General features: G+C 52.3%; 2 protein-coding genes across 2 annotated transcripts in view; one reads left to right on the top strand and one right to left on the bottom strand.

Moving 5' to 3' along the window:
* TBC1D13 (TBC1 domain family member 13) overlaps positions 1–15,697 on the bottom strand; it is a 95,736-nt gene extending 80,039 nt beyond the window's left edge. The window contains exons 1-2 of the mRNA XM_069237018.1: positions 15,563–15,697; positions 1,068–1,141 (exon numbers count right to left, since the gene is read on the bottom strand). Of these exons, the coding sequence (XP_069093119.1) occupies positions 1,068–1,141; positions 15,563–15,591 (103 nt within the window). The 5' untranslated portion in view covers positions 15,592–15,697. The remainder of the gene's footprint in view (positions 1–1,067; positions 1,142–15,562) is intronic.
* Positions 15,698–15,770: 73 nt separating this feature from the next.
* ZER1 (zyg-11 related cell cycle regulator) overlaps positions 15,771–23,051 on the top strand; it is a 287,758-nt gene continuing 280,477 nt past the window's right edge. The window contains exon 1 of the mRNA XM_069237017.1: positions 15,771–15,869. The gene's annotated coding sequence lies outside the window, so the exon portion shown is untranslated. The remainder of the gene's footprint in view (positions 15,870–23,051) is intronic.

Genomic DNA, 23,051 nt, shown 5'->3' with positions numbered 1-23,051 from the left:
TCGTAGTGAGTTTAAATAAAGCAATGAACAGTTTAACTGGCTTGAAAGAGACAAAAACTAACAGGAGGCGTGCAGGGACAGGGTCCCAATAGAAGAAGTGTTCTGCAATAAGCAGGTGAAAAAAGGGACCTTTTGTCTGCATGTCCACATGAACCACCTACACTCACCTTGAAAACACTCTTTCATGATCACAAGGGAGAGGGCCTTGGGGAAGAGGAGAGCAGCAAAATCATATATCTGCACCAAATATAAGGAAATGCACATCAAACCCTGCCGTGGGGCTTTTCACGCAGCTCAGACTGAGTGCCATGTCTGCAGGCCCTGCACTACGCAGGCGAGGATGTGAGGCCATGGGGGCTGTGGTGCATGCAAGGTGGTGTGGAACCAAGCTTAAGTAACTACAGGCTGAAATCAGACCAGTAAACCCACATGTGGACAGACTATTAAATCACAGACCGTGGAGACACCGTGTAGATGATCACCACAGAGACACTTCCAGTTGTACATCACTAAGTGGCGTTGCTTCAGTACAAATGATTGTGAAAAAGAACTGCATAAGGTGAGAATTGTATCTATGAGCAGCCTAGCACCGATAAAACTATCAAGAAACACAAATAGGAGTGGGTGGGTGAATGTCAAGTGTCCCAGCAAAGGAGAGGTGCTGTGCACCCACAATAAGTTCTGCGGGGGGCAGAGTTGGTTCCACAGGGGAGTGTCACTGGCACCTCTTAGAGGGGGCACTAGCAGTCCACACTATAGCATATTTCCCAGCCCTGGAGCATACAAATAGATGATGCCACACACGGGAGCTGCGGTTGAGCATGTCTTTATTCTTCAACATCCATTTACACACTGTGCAGTACGTCATACTTCCCAGAGCAACACACCTGACACCTCCCCACATATCGCGTAGTTCCTGTTTAGAGTCCACCCAGAACCACATAGGTCCTAGTACATATAGCATCAATATGCTACACAAACCATCATAACCCACGGGCCGGGGGAGCAATGCAGATACCTTGCTCTAGAGCTGAACAGATTTTAAACAGAGGGGTGCGGGGACTCACCATTAAAGCACAGCGCTCGCAGCTTCCGCAAGCTGATCTTGGGCTCACCCAGAACATCCTTGAACTCTGCAATCCTGAGAAAAGCAAAAAGAAAGCAATGACCAGGAGTACACATTGAGTCAGTGGGAGACTTGCAGAGTAGCAGATCCTCACCAAACCATCACTGACCCCAAGAAACTAGAAAACCATACAATTTACATTGGTTTTCAAAATACTCTCCAGCTGCTTATGATGTGCATCAGTGTTCGACTGTCACCTGAAATATTCAATATTACAACCACCACCATTCACCAAGTACTTTAGTGACAGTCTGCATCACTCCCCATCACCCACAGTCCATCTGGACATTCACTAAATCTGCACCACTCCAACATACCACCACTCACTCTCCCCTGTACTTACTGATGTCACCCCTGCCACCCACAGTCCAACTAAACCTCTGAAAGTCTTCAACACTCACACATTCCCACCCAGGCACCTTTACTTCCTGAGGTCTCCCCCCACCACCCCCTACAGTATAAACCTTTACTAAGTCTTCATCATTATAACACACCACCGCCACTGTCCTAGAAAACAAAGTCAATTTAAAAAGAGTGAAGATGCCCCACTCTCACCAACCCTACCCCCTCCCAACTCGGTCACTCTCCGAATCCTCACAAGACAATTAACTCCCCTGAGCCTAAGCCTTTGTGTATGGCACTCAAGGCTGCCCCACTGCTCCATCTGAACCCCCACAAGACATGTAACTCCCCTGAGACTAAGACTTGGTGTATGGCACTCAAGGCTGCCCCGCAGCTCCATCTGAACCCCCACAAGACATGTAACTCCCCTGAGACTAAGACTTGGAGTATGGCACTCAAGGCTGCCCCACGGCTCCATCTGAACCCCCACAAGACATGTAACTCCCCTGAGGCTAAGACTTTGTGTATGGCAATCGAGGGGTTGAGGATATCTCACTCCCCATCTGAAGCCCACACAACATGTAACTGCCCTAAGACTTTGTGTATGGCACTCAAGGGCACTCCGCAGCCCCATCTGAACCCCACAAGACATGTAACTCCCCTGAGCCTAAAGACTTTGTGTATAGCACTCAGGTGGTTGAGAGTATCCCACTGCCCCTATCAGCACCCTCTGGACCCTCACAAGACAAGTGACTGAAATTAATCTTTCCATTGGGACCTGAGGTGGTATGAAGTAGAGGCACCCTGGCAGAGCCCTACTGTGTTTCACTCAAAGTCTGTAGAAGATGCCTAGAACACTGCCAGGATCTAGACTTCGAAACTGCTGTGGCCATTGTTGTCTCCCTGCTTGGAAGAATGCAAGAACAACAGATGATGGACGGACTGCTGAACAAATCAAATCCCAGTCACAGACCTGGGTTTAATCCATCTTTTTTTGCTCACCAAGGCACTCCAGCTTGGACCCAGCAATATGCAAATGAGTCTGAACCCCATTCCCCACGATAACAGTCCAGCCTGAACTGCCAGGCCATGTCCTCCCTAGACCAGAAACAAGCATCCTGGGACCGGTTTCAGGGTATCACCCCTTATCAGCCAGGCTAGCTTGAATCCAGTGGCACAGTAAGCACGGGACCCACATCTAGGCATACCCTTCCCACTTAGGGCAACAAAAGCAAAAAGAACAGATGATGGACGGAATGCTGAACAAATCAAACATTCACCCATAGAAGAATGGTCTAAATTCACAGGTAATGTGGGGCATCTTTTCAGATTGAGCTGCACCTACATTTGAGCTCTGAACAATTTAGTTGAAAGGGAGTAGATTTGCTTGACGCATTTGAGAAGGCCTCTACGTAAATATATTTTATGCAAATGCACTGACAAAGCTGATGTTCTGATTTTACTGAGTAGTAGCCACGGCTGACTTTAAAATAAAGAAGGGCGGACAATGTTTTTTGTTATGTTTTGTGGATTTCTAGAGTACGGCTAAACACCCATGAAGGTATCCAGGTGCTGAGTAGGGCAGGCCTGAGGCAGGGGAGGAGGAGCTCAGGCCTGAGGAGGAGATCATGTCTGTTTCATCTGGAAGAGCCATCTCTTGAGGGTCCCTTCAGGAGTTCATGAGGGAGGGGGAGGTTCTAAGGTGTTGGTTGTGGCCGTTCCAGGTTTTTGCTGCAAAGTATAAGAAGAAATGTCCTCTGCTTCTCGCCTTCTTCATGCAAGGGAGGTGTGCTCTTTCCTGGGATGCAGATCAAAGATGTTTGGTGGATTGGTATATGTTAAGGCGGTGGTTGAGGGACGCTCGACCAGTGTTGTGGAGAGCTTTATAGGTTTGGGTGAGTAGCTTGAACTTGCATTTTTACTGGACTGGTAGCCAGTGGAGATTGTTGAGGTGTGGAGAGATGTGATTATTTCGCAGATGTTAAGGATGAGTCTGGAGACGGCACCCTGGGTGGTTTGGTGTTGGTGTAGAACATGGGCTGGAATTCTGAAGTAGAGAGTATTTCTAGTCAAGTCTACTTGTGATATGAGCCTGCATGACTGTTCGTCAGATGTTAAGGGTGATCAACTTGAAACTCCTGCATAGCATTTGCAGAATGTGGAAGCATGATGAGGAGACAGTGTTGATCTATCTGCTCATGGGGAGACGGGTGTACAGGATGGTCCAGAGGTTCTTAACATGGTCTGCAGGGATGGACCAGCATCCACATCACCTTCACCCATACAACTGAACTCCACTGGACCGACCACCACTGTGTCCACTTCTCCTTCCAGAAACCAACCGCTCACCACCACCAGCAACGGACCCCTCACCGCAGCTAGAACAAGATCTCAAAGGAGGCTCAACCCAAGCATGAAGGTCCTTGGTGACTGCACAGATGTTCCCCTATCGAGTGAGGCTCAATGCAAGCAAGAAGGCCCTTGCGTCTCAGCACAGACGCTCCCCTTGCGAGTGAGGCTTAACCCAAGCATGAATGCCCTTTAGCCTCTGCACTGACGCACCTCTTGCGAGTGAGGCTCAACCCATGCATGAAAGCCCTTAAGCCTCTGCACAGACGTTCCACTAGTGAGTCTAGTGAGTGAAGCTCAACCCAAGAATGAAGGCCCTTGCGCCTTGGAACTGATGTTCCCATGGCAAGCGAGGTTCAAAGCAAGCATGAAGGCCCATGAACATCTGCACTGATGCTCCCCTAGCGAGTGAGGCTCAACTCAGGTATGAAGGCCCTTGTGCGTCTGCACTGACGTTCCCCTTGCAAGTGTGGCTCAACCCAAGCATCAAGGCCCTTGTGCCTCTGCACTGTCGCTCCCCTTACAAGTGAGGCTCAACCCAAGCATGAAGGTCCTTGGTGACTCTGCACGGACGTTCCCCTATCGAGTGAGGCTCAACCCAAGCATGAAGGCCCTTGTGGCTCTGCACTGATGCTCCCCTTGCGAGTGAGGCTCAACCCAAGCATGAATGCCTTTAGCCTCTGCACTGACGCACCTCTTGCGAGTGAGGCTCAACCCAAGCATGAAAGCCCTTGTGCCTCTTCACAGACGTTCCACTAGTGAGTGAAGCTCAACCCAAGAATTAAGGCCCTTGCGCCTTGGCACTGATGTTCCCATGGCAAGCGAAGTTCAAAGCAAGCATGAAGGCCCATAAGCATCTGCACTGACACTCCCCTTGCGAGTGAGGCTCAATGCAAGCATGAAGGCCCTTGGTGACTCTGCATGGACGTTCCCCTATCGAGTGATGATCAACCCAAGCATAAAAGCCCTTGTGCCTCAGCACAGACGCTCCCCTTGCGAGCAACGCTTAATAAAAGCGTGAAGGCCCTTGCGCCTCTGCACTGATGCTCCCCTTGCGTGTGAGGCTCATCCCAAGTATGAAGGCCCTTGGGTCTCTGTACTGATGTTCCCCTATTAAGTGAGGTTCAATGCAAGCATGAAGGTATTTGTACCCAAACGCAAGACCTGGTGTGCCACTGAACTTCAGTCCTGCCATCACCAGAGAGATCCTCTGGTGAGTGGTGCAGGCTGGACGCTAGTCATTAGAACTCCACTGGTTCTCACTGTGAGTGGCAACAGCCTAGAGCAACTCCAGAGCTGTAACTGCTACTTCCCCGACCCATTGCTGTGTGTGCTCGACCCACGAGAACTAAGTGAGATAAACTGTGTGTTCCGTGACTGTGGATACTGAAACTATTCTTGCCACAAATACAGGCACAGTTTGTTCAAGCAAAAAAGTTAGTAACAATTACTGCTAACAATTACTCAAATATTCAGATCGGCTTTAGCTGCCTTAAGCCTTCCTGAGGTTACTACACATTTTACCTAAAAATGATAATGGCTTATTCATTAACCTAATCGAATAAATAGTGCTTGACATTGATAATTATTGTGGGTGATAGAAGTGCGAGCTGAACTGGGTATTTCAATCCTACACCATTTTCCAAGAGTATACCTCGACTGTTCTACCTTGTGAACTCTGGATGGACCTGGCCTTTTTTGCAGGGTTATCCCCAAATGTTTTGCCTTCTTCCCCCTATTTTTTCTGACCTGTTTATGCTGGCTTTAGGACTCTGGGCACTTTACCACTGCTGACCAGTGCTAAAGTGCAAGTGTTCTCTGTCTGAATTGCATTGGTGATTGGTTTATCCATGACTGGCATATTTGATTTATTAGTAAGTCCCTAGTGTATGTAAATCAAACGCTACTAGTGGGCCTGGAGCACTAATTGTGCCACTCAAATGAGCAGCCTTGTAAACATGTCTCCGACCTGCCACTGCAGTGTCTGTGTGGGCAGTTTTAAACTGCCATTTTGCCCTGGCAAGTGCACCCTTCCCTTTTATTACATGTCAATTATCCCTAAGGTAGGCCCAAGGTAGCCCCATGGGCAGGCTACAGGGTATTTAAAAGGTAGAACATGTAATGGTGTGTTTTACATGTCCTGATAGTGAAATCACCCTAAATTCACGTTTCACTATGGCAAAGCCTATCTCTCCCATAGGGAGACATGGGGATTGCCTTGAAATATCTTGTAAGTGTAATTTCCCAAGGGTAGCAGATAGAAACATGGAGTTTGGGGTCTGAGGACATTCTGCCAGGAAGAGCTGGATGCTGTAGGATGGACTGCCACTTTACCCGTTGCTTTGTTGTGCTGGCCTGCTGTTTTCTTCTTCTGGCCTGGAAGTGCTTTCTACATCCTGCTTTCCAAGGGCTTGAACTGAGCTTGCCTCCTGTTAAGAAGCCTCAGGGCCATCAAAGACTTCACCTACCAGCACCTTGGCTCTCTTGCTGAGAGTCCTGACTTGCCAAGTGGTGCCAAATCCAGGTCCTGGGCGGCTGAAGTGAGCTCTGGTGCAACGAAGAAGAAACTAAGCACATCGACTCCAGAACGACTTCCGGACTGGTGCCGCTTTCTGACTCTGCGCTGCCTGCACCAGAGCTGTGGTTCCCGGTGAGTGCAACAACTGCAACCTGCAAAACAGGCCTGATGCCGCCGCAGTGCCTCCGACGTCCTGCCACAGTGAGTTCCGAGTGCTGTGTCACTGACGTCCGTGACACCCGACTCAGACTGTGCTGCAGCACGTAGCCTGTGGTGTGATCATGACACCGCAAAGATGACGACTCGCATTTTGACCTGCTGGATGCATCGACCCCTTGTCATAAGAAACCAATGCCTCACCACCGACGCCTCATCACCTCCCCTGCAACCACAAGGTACTGGCGCCTCAACTCCCCTGCCTAGCAGTAAGAAACCAACGCCTCACCTCCCTGGTAGCAGTAAGGAAATGACGCTGGCCCAGCTCCAGCGACACCTCAACTACCTCATTCTGTGCAACGTCTTTGTTTCCTCGTTTTCCAAGGAACTATTGTGTGTACAAATTCTTTACACATTGCCTATGAGATAAGCCTGACTGCTCATGCCAAGCTACCAAGAGGGTGAGCAGCGTTTATCTTAGCTGTGGGACTCATTTATCCTGACTAGAGTGAGGGTCCCTACTTGGAAAGGGTGCAAACCACTGCCAACTAGAGATCCCATTTCTAACACCCCTTAATGTGAAAGCCCAAGAGAAGGTTCTTACCAATCCAGTGAATTTAAGTGGAGGAACTGGATTCTGTGGGTCTTTCTGCCCCCATGTTCCACAGGTCCTGGGAGCTGACCTGACACAGGTTTTACTGCATCAGGCCTTCGGCTCAACTTTACCAATCAACCCACCACAATGTTGGAACGAAAGCGCCCTGTGTAGCTTGGTAAAGCTGTACAATCCTCCTTACAATGACCGTGACAGTCATACAAGCAAACTGAAGGAGATCCATTGTTATCCTTTACTGTCCCTTATCAGAGCTGTGCTGAAGCAAGTGCTGGCTGTCAAAGGGCACCCTGGGTTCTGAATGGATGGGCTACCACGCCCTTAACTCAGACTATGTGGAAATTGGCTGTGTTAGCAGTGAAATTGCAGACAGTATAGCTGGGAATGCACCTGCCAGGGGAGGTAACCCAATGTCATGAAGAGCTGCACAGGCTCCAGATTGCAGAAAGAGCTGCTCAGAAGATGTCTCTTTGGACAGTGGTCACCCAAGAGCTACGAGATCCCTGCAGTACAGCATGAAAGTGAAACAAGAAGCAAGAACAGCAACTGAGTCACAGAGTTGTATCATCTAAAGATGTTGCATGAGTGTACCAATGACATGACTGTTGGGCACTTATGTCACAGCGCCAGAAGGGAGAGAAGGCAGTTAGCATTCAACTTATGCTAGAGTTTTGCTCTCTTAGGTGGAGAAGGCCCTCAGGTTCTGAAAATATTTCAACTATTCTAGATCATTCAGTTCAAACCCCGAAACCGGTCCCAGGATGCTTGTTTCCAGTCCAGGGAAGACCTGGCCTGGCAGTTCGGGCTGGACTGTTCCCATGGGGAACAGGGTCAAGACTGATTTGCATATGGCTGGGTCCAAACTGGAATGGCATGGGCAGCAAAAAAACGATGGCTTTGGGCCCAGATCTCTGTACTGGGGGTGAATGTTTGACATTGTTCAGCATTCCGTCCATCACTTGTTCTTATTGCACAGTTCAGTGACTCCATCGCCGACATAATCAGCACCCACGCCCTTGCGTTTACAGACTACATCCTCCTCGGCAACCTGAATTTTCACCTCGAGAACGCCAGCGACAGCAACAGCAACTCCTCCGCCCTGAACGACAACCTCGCCAACCTCGGTCTCAAACAACTTATCACGTCGCCCACCCACTCCGCGGGCCACACGGTCGACCCCGTCTTCTACGCCAGCAGCCATGTCACCTTCAGCCATACCACTGAACTCCATTGGACCAACCACTGTTGCGTCCACTTCACCTACCAGAAACCCGCCACACACCACCACCCACAACAGATCCCATGCCGCAGCTGGAACAAGATCACTGAAGACCAGCTGATCTCCACCCTTGCCTGAGCCCCACCACCACTGACCCCAACACGTACGCCCTCAACTTCAGACAATGGATAGACGACTGCGCCAGCACCCTCGCCCCGATCAGGAAACCCTCCAACAACCGCACCAGCACTAAGGCCATCTGGTTCACCGCCGACCTTCAGGCCTCCAAGCGGGAGTGAAGAATAATTGAGAAGAAGTGGCGCCATGAACAAACAGAGAGCAACCACACTGCCCTCAAGATAGCCATCTGCAAGCACCACGAGATCCTTCTACAAGGAACGCATCAACAACAATGCTCACGACAGCAAAGAGCTCTTCAACTTCGTTAAGGAACTCACCAACCCCAGGACCTGCTCCAACTATACCCCTCCTTCGCAAGACCTCTGCGTCTTCTTCTCCACCTTCTTTCACCGCAAGATCACAGACATCCACAACAGCTTCAACACCTCGACCCCTACGACTGCCGCGGCCACCAAAAACCCCGACCCACTGGACCCCAGCCACACCAACCTCCTGCTCGCCTGGAACCACATTCATGACGAGGACACCAGCAAAACCATGAGCACCATCCACTCCAGCTCACCCTCTCACCTCTGCCCTCACCATGTCTTCAACAAAGCAAATCCCATCGTCGCCCCCCAACTCCGTACGACGTTACCAGCTCCTTCGAGACTGCCACCTTCCCGGAGAGTTGGAATCACGTCGAAGTCAACGCTCTGCTAAAGAAACCCAAAGCAGACCCTAGAGATCTCAAGAACTACCGTCCCATCTCCCTCCTCCCCTTCCTGACGAAGGTCATCGAGAAGATCGTCAACGGCCAACTGACCCGCTTCCTGGAAGACAACAACAAGCTGGACACCTCTCAATCCGGATTCCGCAGAAACCACAGCACAGCGGCCGCTCTCATTGCCGCAACTGATGACATCAGGACCATGCTCAACAAAGGCGGAACTGCGGCCCTTTTCCTCCTAGACCTCTCGGCTGCCTTCGACACCGTCTGCCACCACACCCTTGGCACACGCCTCCACGACGCAGGGATCCACCACAAAGCCCTGGACTGGATCACATCCTTTCTCTCTGGCAGAACCCAGAGAGTGAATCCAGAGAGTCCGCCTCCCTCCCTTCTTTTCTGAAGCCAACAAGACCATCTGCGGCGTTCCCCAAGGATCCTCACTCAGTCCGACCCTTTTTAACATCTACCTGGCACCGCTTGCCAACATCGTCTGATCCCACAACCTCAACATCATCTCCTACGCTGATGACACCCAGCTGATCCTCTCACTCACCAAGCAACCCGCCGCCACCAAATCCAACCTTCACGACGGAATAAAGGCCATCGCCAACTGGATGGAGAGGAGCTGCCTGAAACCGAACTCAGACAAGACGGAGATTCTCATCCTCGGCTACAACCGCTCTGCATGGGACGACTCCTGGTGGCCGGCAACCCTAGGAACCGCACCGACGCCCACCAACCACACACCCAACTTTGTGTTCAGCCTAGACTCATCGCTCACCATGACCCAGCAAGTCAACGCTGTCTCATCTTCCTGCTTCAACACCCTCCGCATGTGCCGCAAGATCTTCAGGTGGATCCCCACCAAAACCAGAAGGACGGTCACCCAGGCCCTCGTCAGCAGCAGACTGGACTACGGCACCGCTCTCTACGTGAGAACTCCGGCCAAGCTCCAGAAAAAACTGCCATGTATAAAGAACGCCTCCGCATGCCTCATCATCGACATCCCACGCCGCAACAACATCGCAGCCCACCTAAGAGATCTACACTGGCTCCCCATCAACAAAAGGATCACCTTTAAGCTCCTCATTCATGCTCACAAAGCACTCTGCAATGCCGGTCCTGCCTACCTCAACGAGCAACTCACCTTCCACACGCCCAACCGTCAACTCCACTCCGCCAACCTCGCTACCATTCCTCGCATCCACTGAACTACAGTCGGCAGCAGATTATTCTCCCACCTCCCCGCCAAGACCTGGTACTCCCTCCCCGTCCACCCACGACAGACCCAGGACCTACTGACCTTCAGGAAACACCTCAAGACCTGGCTGTTGGAGCAGTAGCACCTTCGCTTACCCCACCGCCTCGAGACCCTAGTGGGTGAGTAGCGCGCTCTACAAATGACGGATTGATTGATTGAACAGGTCAATGGGCAGAATAAATTTAATTATAAAGTGATCTGACCGGGTAGAAGGGGTGGCTGACAGTGAACAAGTCAACGTTCAGACATAGAGTAAACTTAATTATACCGTGATTTGACCAGATATGGAAGGTGATTGAAGGTGAACAACACAACGTGCAGACATAGAGCAAACTTATAAAGTGGTATGACCAGGTACCAGAGGTGTTTCGAGGTGAATAATTGAACATGCATTAAGTAAACTTTATTATAAAGTGGCCTGACCAGGTCCTAGGGGTGAATTAAGGTGAACAAGTCAATGCGCAGATATAGTGTAAACTTAATTAGGTGATCTGACCAGATACCAAGGGTGACTGAAGATAAATATGGCTGCCCCAACTTCCATCTACTTTTGAGTTATGTTTTGATAGTTTATATGGAAACCTTTGGGGACAGTCCACTGAGAGCACAGTTAAAGTCTCTGAAATAATAACACACCAATGGCATTATGTAAGGAAATGCCTCCTTGGCATGGTTACCCCCTGACTTTTTGCCTTTGCTGATGCCAAGTTATGATTTGAAAGTGTGCTGAGGCCTGCTAACCAGGCCCCAGCACCAGTGTTATTTCCCTAACCTGTACTTTTGTTTCCACAATTGCCACACCCTGGCATCCAGGTAAGTCCCTTGTAACTGGTACCCCTGGTACCAAGGGCCCTGATGCCAGGAAAGGTCTCTAAGGGCTGCAGCATATCTTTTTGCCTTCACAGTTTTCAGTGTAGCCATTATGGTGCTGTGGAGTTCGTGCATGACAGACTCCCAGACCATATACTCTTATGGCTACCCTGCACTTACAATGTCTAAGGTTTTGCTTAGACACTGTAGGGGCACAGTGCTCATGCACTGGTGCCCTCACCTATGGTATAGTGCACCCAGCCTTAGGGCTGTAAGGCCTGCTAGAGGGGCGACTTATCTATACTTCATAGGCAGTGTGAGGTTGGCATGGCACCCTGAGGGGAGTGCCATGTCGACTTAGTCATTTTGTCCTCACTAGCACACACAAGCTGGCAAGCAGTGTGTCTGTGCTGAGTGAGGGTTCCCCAGGGTGGCATAAGATATGCTGCAACCCTTAGAGACCTTCCCTGGCATCAGGGCCCTTGGTACCAGGGGTACCAGTTACAAGGGACTTACCTGGATGCCAGGGTGTGCCAATTGTGGAAACAAAAGTACAGGTTAGGGAAATAACACTGGTGGTGGGGCCTGGTTAGCAGGCCTCAGCACACTTTCAAATCATAACTTGGCATCAGCAAAGGCAAAAAGTCAGGGGGTAACCATGCCAAGGAGGCATTTCCTTACACTCACTGATGCCAGTGTACATTTTATTGTGAAATACACCCCAGAGGGCATCTTAGAGATGCCCCCTGAAACCATACCCGACTTCCAGTGTGGGCTGACTAGTTTTAGCAGCCTGCCACACACCAGACATGTTGCTGGCCACATGGGGAGAGTGCCTTTGTCACTCTGTGGCTAGTAACAAAGCCTGTACTTGGTGGAGGTGCATCTCACCTCCCCCTGCAGGCACTGTAACACCTGGCGGTGAGCCTCAAAGGCTCACCCCCTTTGTTACAGCACCTCAGGGCACTCCAGCTAGTGGAGTTTCCCACCCCCTCCGGCCACGGCCCCACTTTTGGCAGCAAGGCCGGAGGAGATAATGAGAAAAACAAGGAGGAGTCACTGGCCAGTCAGGACAGCCCCTAAGGTGTCCTGAGCTGAGGTGACTCTGACTTTTAGAAATCCTCCATCTTGCAGATGGAGGATTCCCCCAATAGGATTAGGGATGTGCCCCCCTCCCCTCAGGGAGGAGGCACAAAGAGGGTGTAGCCACCCTCAGGGCTAGTAGCCATTGGCTACTAACCCCCCAACCGTAAACACACCCCTAAATCGAGTATTTAGGGGCTCCCAGAACCTAGGAAAATAGATTTCTGCAACCTAAGACGAAGAAGGACTGCTGAGCTGAAAATCCTGCAGAGAAGACGGAGACACCAACTGCTTTGGCCCCAGCTCTACCGGCCTGTCTCCCCACTTCGAGAAAAACTGCAACAGCAACGCGTTCCACAGGGTCCAGTGACCTCTGAAGCCTCAGAGGACTATCCTGCATCTAAAAGGACCAAGAACTCCCGAGGACAGCAGCTCTGCTCCAAAGAAGAAACATCTTTGCAACAAAGAAGCAACTTTGAAAGAACCCACGTTTCCCGCCGGAAGCGCGAGACTTTGCACTCTGCACCCGACGCCCCCGGCTCGACTTGTGGCGAACCAACACTACAGGGAGGACTCCCCAGCGACTGCGAGCCCGTGAGTTGCCAGAGTTGACCCCCCTGAGCCCCCACAGCGACGCCTGCAGAGGGAATCCAGAGGCTCCCCCTGACCGCGACTGCCTGCTTCTAAGACCCGACGCCTGGTAAGGACACTGCCCCCGCAGCCCCCAGGACCTGAAGGATCCGACCTCCAGTGCAGAAGCGACCCTCAGGTGGCCCTCTCCCTTGCCTAGGTGGTGGCTACCCCGAGGAGCCCCCCCCTTGCCTGCCTGCTTCGCTGCAGTGACCCCTGGGTCTCCCATTGAACTACATTGCAAACCCAATGCCTGTTTGCACTCTGCACCCGGCCACCCCGTGCCGCTGAGGGTGTACTTTTTGTGCTGACTTGTCGTCCCCCCCGGTGCCCTACAAAACCCCCCTGGCCTGCCCTCCGAAGACGCGGGTACTTACCTGCTGGCAGACTGGAACCGGGCACCCCCTTCTCCATTGAAGCCTATGTGTTTTGGGCACCACTTTGACCTCTGCACTTGACTGGCCCTGAGTTGCTGGTGTGGTAACTTTGGGGTTGCCCTGAACCCCCAAAGGTGGGCTACCTTAGACCCAACTTTGAACCCTGTAGGTGGTTTACTTACGTGCAAAACTAACAAACACTTACCTCCCCCAGGAACTGTTGAAAATTGCACTGTGTCCAGTTTTAAAATAGCTTATTGCCATGTGTGAAAACTGTATATGCTATTTTGCTAATTCAAAGTTCCTAAGTGAAATACCTTTCATTTAAAGTATTGTTTGTAAATCTTGAACCTGTGGTTCTTAAAATAAACTAAGAAAATATATTTTTCTATACAAAAACCTCTTGGCCTGGAATTGTCTTTGAGTGTGTGTTCCCCATTTATTGGCTGTGTGTGTACAACAAATGCTTAACACTACCCTCTGATAAGCCTACTGCTCAACCACACTACCACAAAATAAAGCATTAGAATTATCTCTTTTTGCCACTATCTTACCTCTAAGGAGAACCCTTGGACTCTGTACATGCTATTTCTTACTTTGTAATAGTACATACAGAGCCAACTTCCTACACATTACAAACAAGTATAAGAGCTCAGTTTGTTTGATCATGATAATGTGCAGCTGCAGGTGAATAGTGTATGGAGATTGGATCTCTAATCTTTACAGTTAGCCAGGTGGTGGCCTGTTTCAGAGCCGTGGGCTGCATGATGGGGAACAGGTGGCAGCAGAGGGCATCTGACCTACAGGCACGTGGGTTGGTAGCAGCGGACTAGGACACACACCACATAGCTTTCATCACTTCTACGCTTGCCACACACAACTATTTCCTGTTTGTTCTGCTGAAGATAACATAGTGTAACGAATTCTTTGGGTGCCACTCCCTTGGCTCCAAGGGGGGTAGATATGACCTGTTATACAGAGGTCTTGGCCAGGCCTGTGCAGTGATCACACGAATTAAGCTGCAGCAGACAACTTCAAGCCAACTTCTCCAACAGTTGGCACAGAAGATGTTTAATGTGGTACTTTTTTTTTTTACAAGCGGGGCACGCAGCTCAAGGTCCATGTGGCACACGCAATACCAAAGTGCGCAGCGCTCATATTGTGCCAAGTGAGTGAGAGGACACCGTATGCAGAATCCTGTGCCACAAGCGCCAGGAGTCTACGGCACCCATGCTTCTGTGCCAATGACATCAGAGGGCTGTGCCTTCCTCAGACTCTGGTGCATCCTGCTCGGCTGGATACACAGCCTCTGATATTGTGTATCCAGCACTAGTGGGGTATAGAGTCTCATGTATCAGGTGTACTCAGCACTAGTGGGGTACAGAGCCTTCTGTATCATGTGTACTGAGCACTAGTGGGGTACAGAGCCTCCTTATGTGTACTCAGCACTAGTGGGGTACACAGCATCCTGTATCATGTGTATCCAGCACTAGTGGGGTACACAGCCTCCTGTATTGTGTGTACTCAGCACTAGTGGGGCACACAGCCTCCTTATGTGTATCGAGCAGTAATGGGGTACAGAGCCTCCTGTATCATGTGTACTGAGCACTAGTGGGGTACAGAGCCTTCTGTATCATGTGTACTCAGCAGTTGTGGGGTACACAGCCTCCTGCACTTGTGGGGTACAGACCCCCCTCCATCAGTAGGGGGTGCACACAGACCCCCTCCATCAGTAGGGGGGTGCACACAGACCCCCCTCCATCAGTAGGGGGGTGCACACAGACCCCCCTCCATCAGTAGGGGGGTGCACACAGCCCCCTCTCCATCAGTAGGGGGGTGCACAGGCCCCCCTCCATCAGTGGGGTGCACACAGACCCCTCTCCATCAGTAGGGGGTGCACACAGACCCCCCTCCATCAGTAGGGGGTGCACAGGCCCCCCTCCATCAGTGGGGTGCACACAGACCCCTCTCCATCAGTAGGGGGTGCACAGACCCCCCTCCATCAGTAGGGGGTGCACACAGACCCCCTCCATCAGTAGGGGGGTGCACAGGCTCACGTGCTCCTGGTCCGGGGGTGAAGAGGCCGCGGACCCCCCAGTGCTGCAGAGTCCAGCGCCAGTGGAAGCTCCGGGGACCCCCCATGGCCCCCCCTGCGCCCTCCAGCCTCCCCTCTAACCAGCCCCCCCCCCGATAACGGCGCCCCCCCCCCCGGCGCCCCCTCTCACCGGCCCTGGTGCAGGCTGGGGCTGGACATGGTGACTTCCTGCTCCGGCCGGAAGTGGCGCGCGCGGGCGGGGGGGGGGGGGTGTGACGGGGGCCCCGGGGGTGTCCGCGGCGCGGGGGTGGGACGTCTCAGGGGGCGGGGCCCAGGCCCCCCCGGAACCCTCGCGCCGGCCTCCGTTCCCCGCCGGAGCCCTTTGGCCGCCGGAAGCGCTTCCGTTGCTAGGGCCCGGCCCGGAAGTGACGCGCGAGTTTGTTGACAGCGGAGGCTCCGGGACGGACCGGGAGGAGGAGGGAGGCCGCCGCCGGCCGGTGAGTGTCCGGGGAGGGGCCCGGGACACCCCCGCGGGAGGGACCCCCAGCTGAGGACCCCCCTGCGGGGCACCCCGGGGAGGGGGCGGCGCACAGGAAGACCCCACCACACCCTCCGGGGTCCCCGCTACCCGGTGGCCCGTCAGCGCACGGCAGGCAGTCCCCGCCCAGGTGCATCCTGGGAGCTGTAGTCCCGCAGCCCCGGGTCCGGCAGCGCCTTCCTCACCGAGGGGCTCCCGGGGGGGGGGGGGGGGCACCGAGGGGCTCCCCGGGGGGGGGGGGGCACCGAGGGGCTCCCCGGGGGGGGGGGCACCGAGGGGCTCCCGGGGGGGGGGCACCGATGACCAGGGGCTCCCCGGGGGGGGGGGGGCACCGATGACCAGGGGCTCCCCGGGGGGGGGCACCGAGGGGCTCCCGGGGGGGGGGGCACCGAGGGGCTCCCCGAGGGGGGGGGCACCGATGACCAGGGGCTCTGCTGCCCCCCGCTATATGCAGCATGCACCCCCATGATGTCCACAGAGGGGGGTCTGCCCCTGGGAGGGGCTGCTGCCCCCCCTTACCGAGGGGCGGCGGCATCAGCCTCACCCGCTCCAGGGCTCCCGGATAAACCCTACAGTGCTGAGAGGGATGGGCATAGCGCCCACACCACGGTCCAACAAGGCGCTTTCCTAACTGTGACCCCCGTGCGCCGCAGGGAAAGTAGGCAGAGACTGGACGGCCCAAGGGACGTCAGTGACAGACACCTGGGGCAGAGATGCAGGCTCGGGGTGCCCTGCAACACTCGCCATAAATGATGCAATGATATCCTCATTTATGGCCCTGCACACGCTTAAGAGGTAATGGATGCCTAGCGGGAAAGTACCCCTGAGCCCTCCCTCGTTCATGTAACCCCAGCGAATGTCTCAGCCTGGATCACATGACAATGACATGACAGAGTCAGAACTAAGCCCACGACAAGCTGGTTAGATCCAGTAGCTCTGCATCATTCCTCATAGATCTGCATCATTCCGCATGGCCCTCCATCATTCCTCATAGATCTGCATCATTCCCCATAGCCCTGCATCATTCCCCATAGCCCTGCATCATTCCCCATAGCCCTGCATCATTCTCCTTCCCCACAGATCTGCATTATTCCCCATAGCGCTGCATCATTCTCATTCCCCATAGAGCTGCATCATTTTCATTCCCCATAGCTCAGCATCATTCCCCGTAGCTCTGCACCATTCCCTGTAGCTCTGCACCATTCCCTGTAGCTCTGCACCATTCCCCGTAGCTCTGCACCATTCCCCGTAGCTCTGCACCATTCCCCATAGCCCTGCATCATTACCCATAGCCCTGCATCATTCCCCATAGCCCTGCATCATTCCCCATAGCCCTGCATCATTCCCCATAGCCCTGCATCATTCCCCATAGCCCTGCATCATTCCCCATAGCCCTGCATCATTCCCCATAGCCCTGCATCATTCTCCTTCCCCACAGATCTGCATCATTCCCCATAGAGCTGCATCATTCTCATTCCCCATAGAGCTGCATCATTTTCATTCCCCGTAGCTCCGCATCATTCCCCATAGATTAGCACCATTCCCCGTAGCTCTGCACCATTCCCCGTAGCTCTGCACCATTCCCCGTAGCTCTGCACCATTCCCCGTAGCTCTGCACCATTCCCTGTAGCTCTGCACCATTCCCTGTAGCTCTGCACCATTCCCCGTAGCTCTGCACCATTCCCCGTAGCTCTGCACCATTCCCCGTAGCTCTGCACCATTCCCCGTAGCTCTGCACCATTCCCCGTAGCTCTGCACCATTCCCCGTAGCTCTGCATCATTCCTCATAGCCCTGCATCATTCCGCATAGCCCTGTATCATTCCGCATAGCCCTGTATCATTCCGCATAGCCCTGTATCATTCCCCATAGCCCAGCATCATTCACCATAGCCCTGCATCATTCACCATAGCCCTGCATCATTCCCCATAGCCCTGCATCATTACCCATAGCCCTGCATCATTACCCATAGCCCTGCATCATTCTCCTTCCCCACAGATCTGCATCATTCCCCATAGCCCTGCATCATTCCCCATAGCCCTGCATCATTCCCCATAGCCCTGCATCATTCCCCATAGCCCTGCATCATTACCCATAGCCCTGCATCATTCTCCTTCCCCACAGATCTGCATCATTCCCCATAGAGCTGCATCATTCTCATTCCCCATAGAGCTGCATCATTCTCATTCCCCATAGAGCTGCATCATTTTCATTCCCCGTAGCTCTGCATCATTCCCCATAGATTAGCACCATTCCCCGTAGCTCTGCACCATTCCCCGTAGCTCTGCACCATTCCCCGTAGCTCTGCACCATTCCCCGTAGCTCTGCACCATTCCCTGTAGCTCTGCACCATTCCCTGTAGCTCTGCACCATTCCCTGTAGCTCTGCACCATTCCCCGTAGCTCTGCACCATTCCCTGTAGCTGCACCATTCCCTGTAGCTCTGCACCATTCCCTGTAGCTCTGCACCATTCCCTGTAGCTCTGCACCATTCCCCGTAGCTCTGCATCATTCCTCATAGCCCTGCATCATTCCGCATAGCCCTGTATCATTCCGCATAGCCCTGTATCATTCCGCATAGCCCTGTATCATTCCCCATAGCCCAGCATCATTCACCATAGCCCTGCATCATTCCCCATAGCCCTGCATCATTCCCCATAGCCCTGCATCATTCCCCATAGCCCTGCATCATTACCCATAGCCCTGCATCATTCTCCTTCCCCACAGATCTGCATCATTCCCCATAGCCCTGCATCATTCCCCATAGCCCTGCATCATTCCCCATAGCCCTGCATCATTCCCCATAGCCCTGCATCATTACCCATAGCCCTGCATCATTACCCATAGCCCTGCATCATTACCCATAGCCCTGCATCATTCTCCTTCCCCACAGATCTGCATCATTCCCCATAGAGCTGCATCATTCTCATTCCCCATAGAGCTGCATCATTTTCATTCCCCGTAGCTCCGCATCATTCCCCATAGATTAGCACCATTCCCCGTAGCTCTGCACCATTCCCCGTAGCTCTGCACCATTCCCCGTAGCTCTGCACCATTCCCCGTAGCTCTGCACCATTCCCTGTAGCTCTGCACCATTCCCTGTAGCTCTGCACCATTCCCCGTAGCTCTGCACCATTCCCCGTAGCTCTGCACCATTCCCCGTAGCTCTGCACCATTCCCCGTAGCTCTGCACCATTCCCCGTAGCTCTGCACCATTCCCTGTAGCTCTGCACCATTCCCCGTAGCTCTGCACCATTCCCCGTAGCTCTGCATCATTCCTCATAGCCCTGCATCATTCCGCATAGCCCTGTATCATTCCGCATAGCCCTGTATCATTCCCCATAGCCCAGCATCATTCCCCATAGCCCTGCATCATTCCCCATAGCCCTGCATCATTCCCCATAGCCCTGCATCATTCCCCATAGCCCTGCATCATTACCCATAGCCCTGCATCATTCTCCTTCCCCACAGATCTGCATCATTCCCCATAGAGCTGCATCATTCTCATTCCCCATAGAGCTGCATCATTTTCATTCCCCGTAGCTCCGCATCATTCCCCATAGATTAGCACCATTCCCCGTAGCTCTGCACCATTCCCCGTAGCTCTGCACCATTCCCCGTAGCTCTGCACCATTCCCCGTAGCTCTGCACCATTCCCTGTAGCTCTGCACCATTCCCTGTAGCTCTGCACCATTCCCTGTAGCTCTGCACCATTCCCCGTAGCTCTGCACCATTCCCCGTAGCTCTGCACCATTCCCTGTAGCTCTGCACCATTCCCCGTAGCTCTGCACCATTCCCCGTAGCTCTGCACCATTCCCCGTAGCTCTGCATCATTCCTCATAGCCCTGCATCATTCCGCATAGCCCTGTATCATTCCGCAAAGCCCTGTATCATTCCGCAAAGCCCTGTATCATTCCGCATAGCCCTGTATCATTCCCCATAGCCCTGCATCATTCCCCATAGCCCTGCATCATTCCCCATAGCCCTGCATCATTCACCATAGCCCTGCATCATTCCCCATAGCCCTGCATCATTCCCCATAGCCCTGCATCATTCCCCATAGCCCTGCATCATTCCCCATAGCCCTGCATCATTCTCCTTCCCCACAGATCTGCATTATTCCCCATAGCGCTGCATCATTCTCATTCCCCATAGAGCTGCATCATTTTCATTCCCCATAGCTCAGCATCATTCCCCGTAGCTCTGCACCATTCCCTGTAGCTCTGCACCATTCCCTGTAGCTCTGCACCATTCCCCGTAGCTCTGCACCATTCCCCGTAGCTCTGCACCATTCCCCGTAGCTCTGCACCATTCCCCGTAGCTCTGCACCATTCCCCGTAGCTCTGCACCATTCCCCGTAGCTCTGCACCATTCCCCGTAGCTCTGCACCATTCCCCGTAGCTCTGCACCATTCCCCGTAGCTCTGCACTATTCCCCGTAGCTCTGCACTATTCCCCGTAGCTCTGCATCATTCCCCGTAGCTCTGCATCATTCCCCGTAGCTCTGCCTCATTCCACATCGATCTGCATCATTCCACATCGATCTGCATCATTCCCCATAGCTCTGCATCATTCCCATTCCCTATAGCTCTGCATCATTCCCCATAGCTCTGCATCATTCTAATACCCCATAGCTCTTCATCATTCCCCATAGCTCTTCATCATTCCCCATAGCTCTTCATCATTCCCCATAGCTCTGCATTATTCCCCATAGATCTGCACCATTCCCCATAGGCCTGCATCAATCCCCCTTTGAGCTGCACCATTCCTCATAGTTCTGCACCATTCCTCATAGTTCTGCACCATTCCTCATAGTTCTGCACCATTCCACATAGCTCGGCACCATTTCACATAGCTCGGAACCATTTCACATAGCTCGGCACCATTTCACATAGGTCAGCATCTTTCCACATAGCTCGGCATCGTTCCCCCTAGATCTGCATCGTTCCCCCTAGATCTGCATCGTTCCCCCTAGATCTGCATCGTTCCCACTAGATTTGCATCGTTCCTCATAGTTCTGCATCATTTCACATAGTTCTGCACCATTTCACATAGTTCTGCACCACTTCACATAGTTCTGCACCGCTTCACATAGTTCTGCACCGCTTCACATAGTTCTGCACCGCTTCACATAGTTCTGCACCGCTTCACATAGTTCTGCACCGCTTCACATAGTTCTGCACCGCTTCACATAGTTCTGCACCGCTTCACATAGTTCTGCACCACTTCACATAGCTCGGCATCTTTCCACATAGCTCGGCATCTTTCCCAATAACTCTGCATCATTCCTCATAGATCTGCATCATTCCTCATAGATCTGCATTATTCCTCATAGATCTGCATTATTCCTCATAGATCTGCATCGTTCCCCATAGATCTGCATCGTTCCCCATAGATCTGCATCGTTCCCCATAGCTCTGCATCGTTCCCCATAGCTCTGCATCGTTCCCCATAGCTCTGCATCGTTCCCCATAGCTCTGCATCGTTCCCCATAGCTCTGCATCGTTCCCCATAGCTCTGCATCGTTCCCCATAGCTCTGCATCGTTCCCCATAGCTCTGCACCGTTCCCCATAGCTCTGCACCGTTCCCCATAGCTCTGCACCGTTCCCCATAGCTCTGCACCGTTCCCCATAGCTCTGCACCGTTCCCCATAGCTCTGCACCGTTCCCCATAGCTCTGCACCGTTCCCCATAGCTCTGCACCGTTCCCCATAGATCTGCACCGTTCCCCATAGATCTGCACCGTTCCCCATAGATCTGCACCATTCCCCATAGGCCTGCATCAATTCCCCTTTGAGCTGCAACATTTCACATAGCTCGGCACCATTTCACATAGCTCGGCACCATTTCACATAGCTCGGCACCATTTCACATAGCTCGGCATCTTTCCCCATAGCTCGGCATCTTTCCCCCTAGATCTGCATCGTTCCCCCTAGATCTGCATCGTTCCCCCTAGATCTGCATCGTTCCCCCTTTGAGCTGCACCATTTCACATAGTTCTGCACCATTTCACATAGTTCTGCACCATTTCACATAGTTCTGCACCATTTCACATAGTTCTGCATCTTTCCCATAGATCTACACCATTCCCCATAGCTCTGCATCATTCCCAACAGATCTGCTTTCTCATAGCTCTGCATCGTTCCTCATAGCTCTGCATCGTTCCCCATAGACCAGCACCATTTCTTGGACATGTTTACTCTGTCAGTAAAGTCACCTGGGAAATAAGAATGAAAAGTGTGAGGTGAAGGTGTTTAGAGAAAATAAATGAATGTAGAAGTTCATATTGAGAAGTGCTAAGGCTCCTCTAGAGACCTTCCAACTATTGTTCTTTAGATCTTAACTTTGCATGCCCTCCATGTACGGATGTTTCTATATATGTACATGGTATTTCTATAGCACAAATTTAGCCAAAAGGCAGCAGAGTGCAGTAGATGGTCAAAGACCAGTATAAAGTCAACGAGTAATAGAGAAGCAAGCTGCATTCTGGGCGGTTAATGAATTGTGATGTAGTGTTCTTTAGAGAGGTGACTCTTTACCGGTTTTGTAAAAGCAGTGTGGGAATGATCGTGGCAGATACAGGGATGTTGTTCTAGATCGTGTAAGTGTACATGGAAGAGGCCTGTCGTCTTGTTTTTTCTTTTTACTCTTTTTAGTCTGCATCCTGATGGTGTCCTGGCTGTTGATGTGTAGGGAACCACTAGAGATGGTGAGCTTGTCTGCAACGTAAGAGAGGATGCTGGTTGTGATGGCTTTGTAAAGCTAGTTTTGAAGATGATGCAGACCAGCATGGAGAACCAGTTGAGTACCACCTGGATGTGGGTGATGTGATCATATTTTTTCAGACCCTGGATGACATGTACTGCAACATTGAGGATGCTCCCAAGGGGTACTACCAGTGTGGGGTCGGAGAGACCATGGAGTTGAGCATTACCACCATCCAGATGTGAGGGAATGAGGGCTTGAACAGAAGTTTTGAAGTAAATTTCTGGAAGAAGGGGTTTGGTTTTCTAGCTGATACTAGGCTGTCTTTGTGTTTTTTGGCAATGTGTGCCTTGAGGGTGGGGCTGGTGTCCAGGATATGAAGCCGTCAAGTTTCATGTCATTGAGCCAGGTTTGTACTGTATCTTGTTTGTTGTTCTTGG

This window comes from Pleurodeles waltl, chromosome 6 (assembly GCF_031143425.1).
Source record: "Pleurodeles waltl isolate 20211129_DDA chromosome 6, aPleWal1.hap1.20221129, whole genome shotgun sequence".
Lineage (NCBI taxonomy): Eukaryota > Metazoa > Chordata > Amphibia > Caudata > Salamandridae > Pleurodeles > Pleurodeles waltl.
Note: the sequence above shows the minus strand (reverse complement) of the source record. Positions and strands in the feature narration are given on the sequence as shown.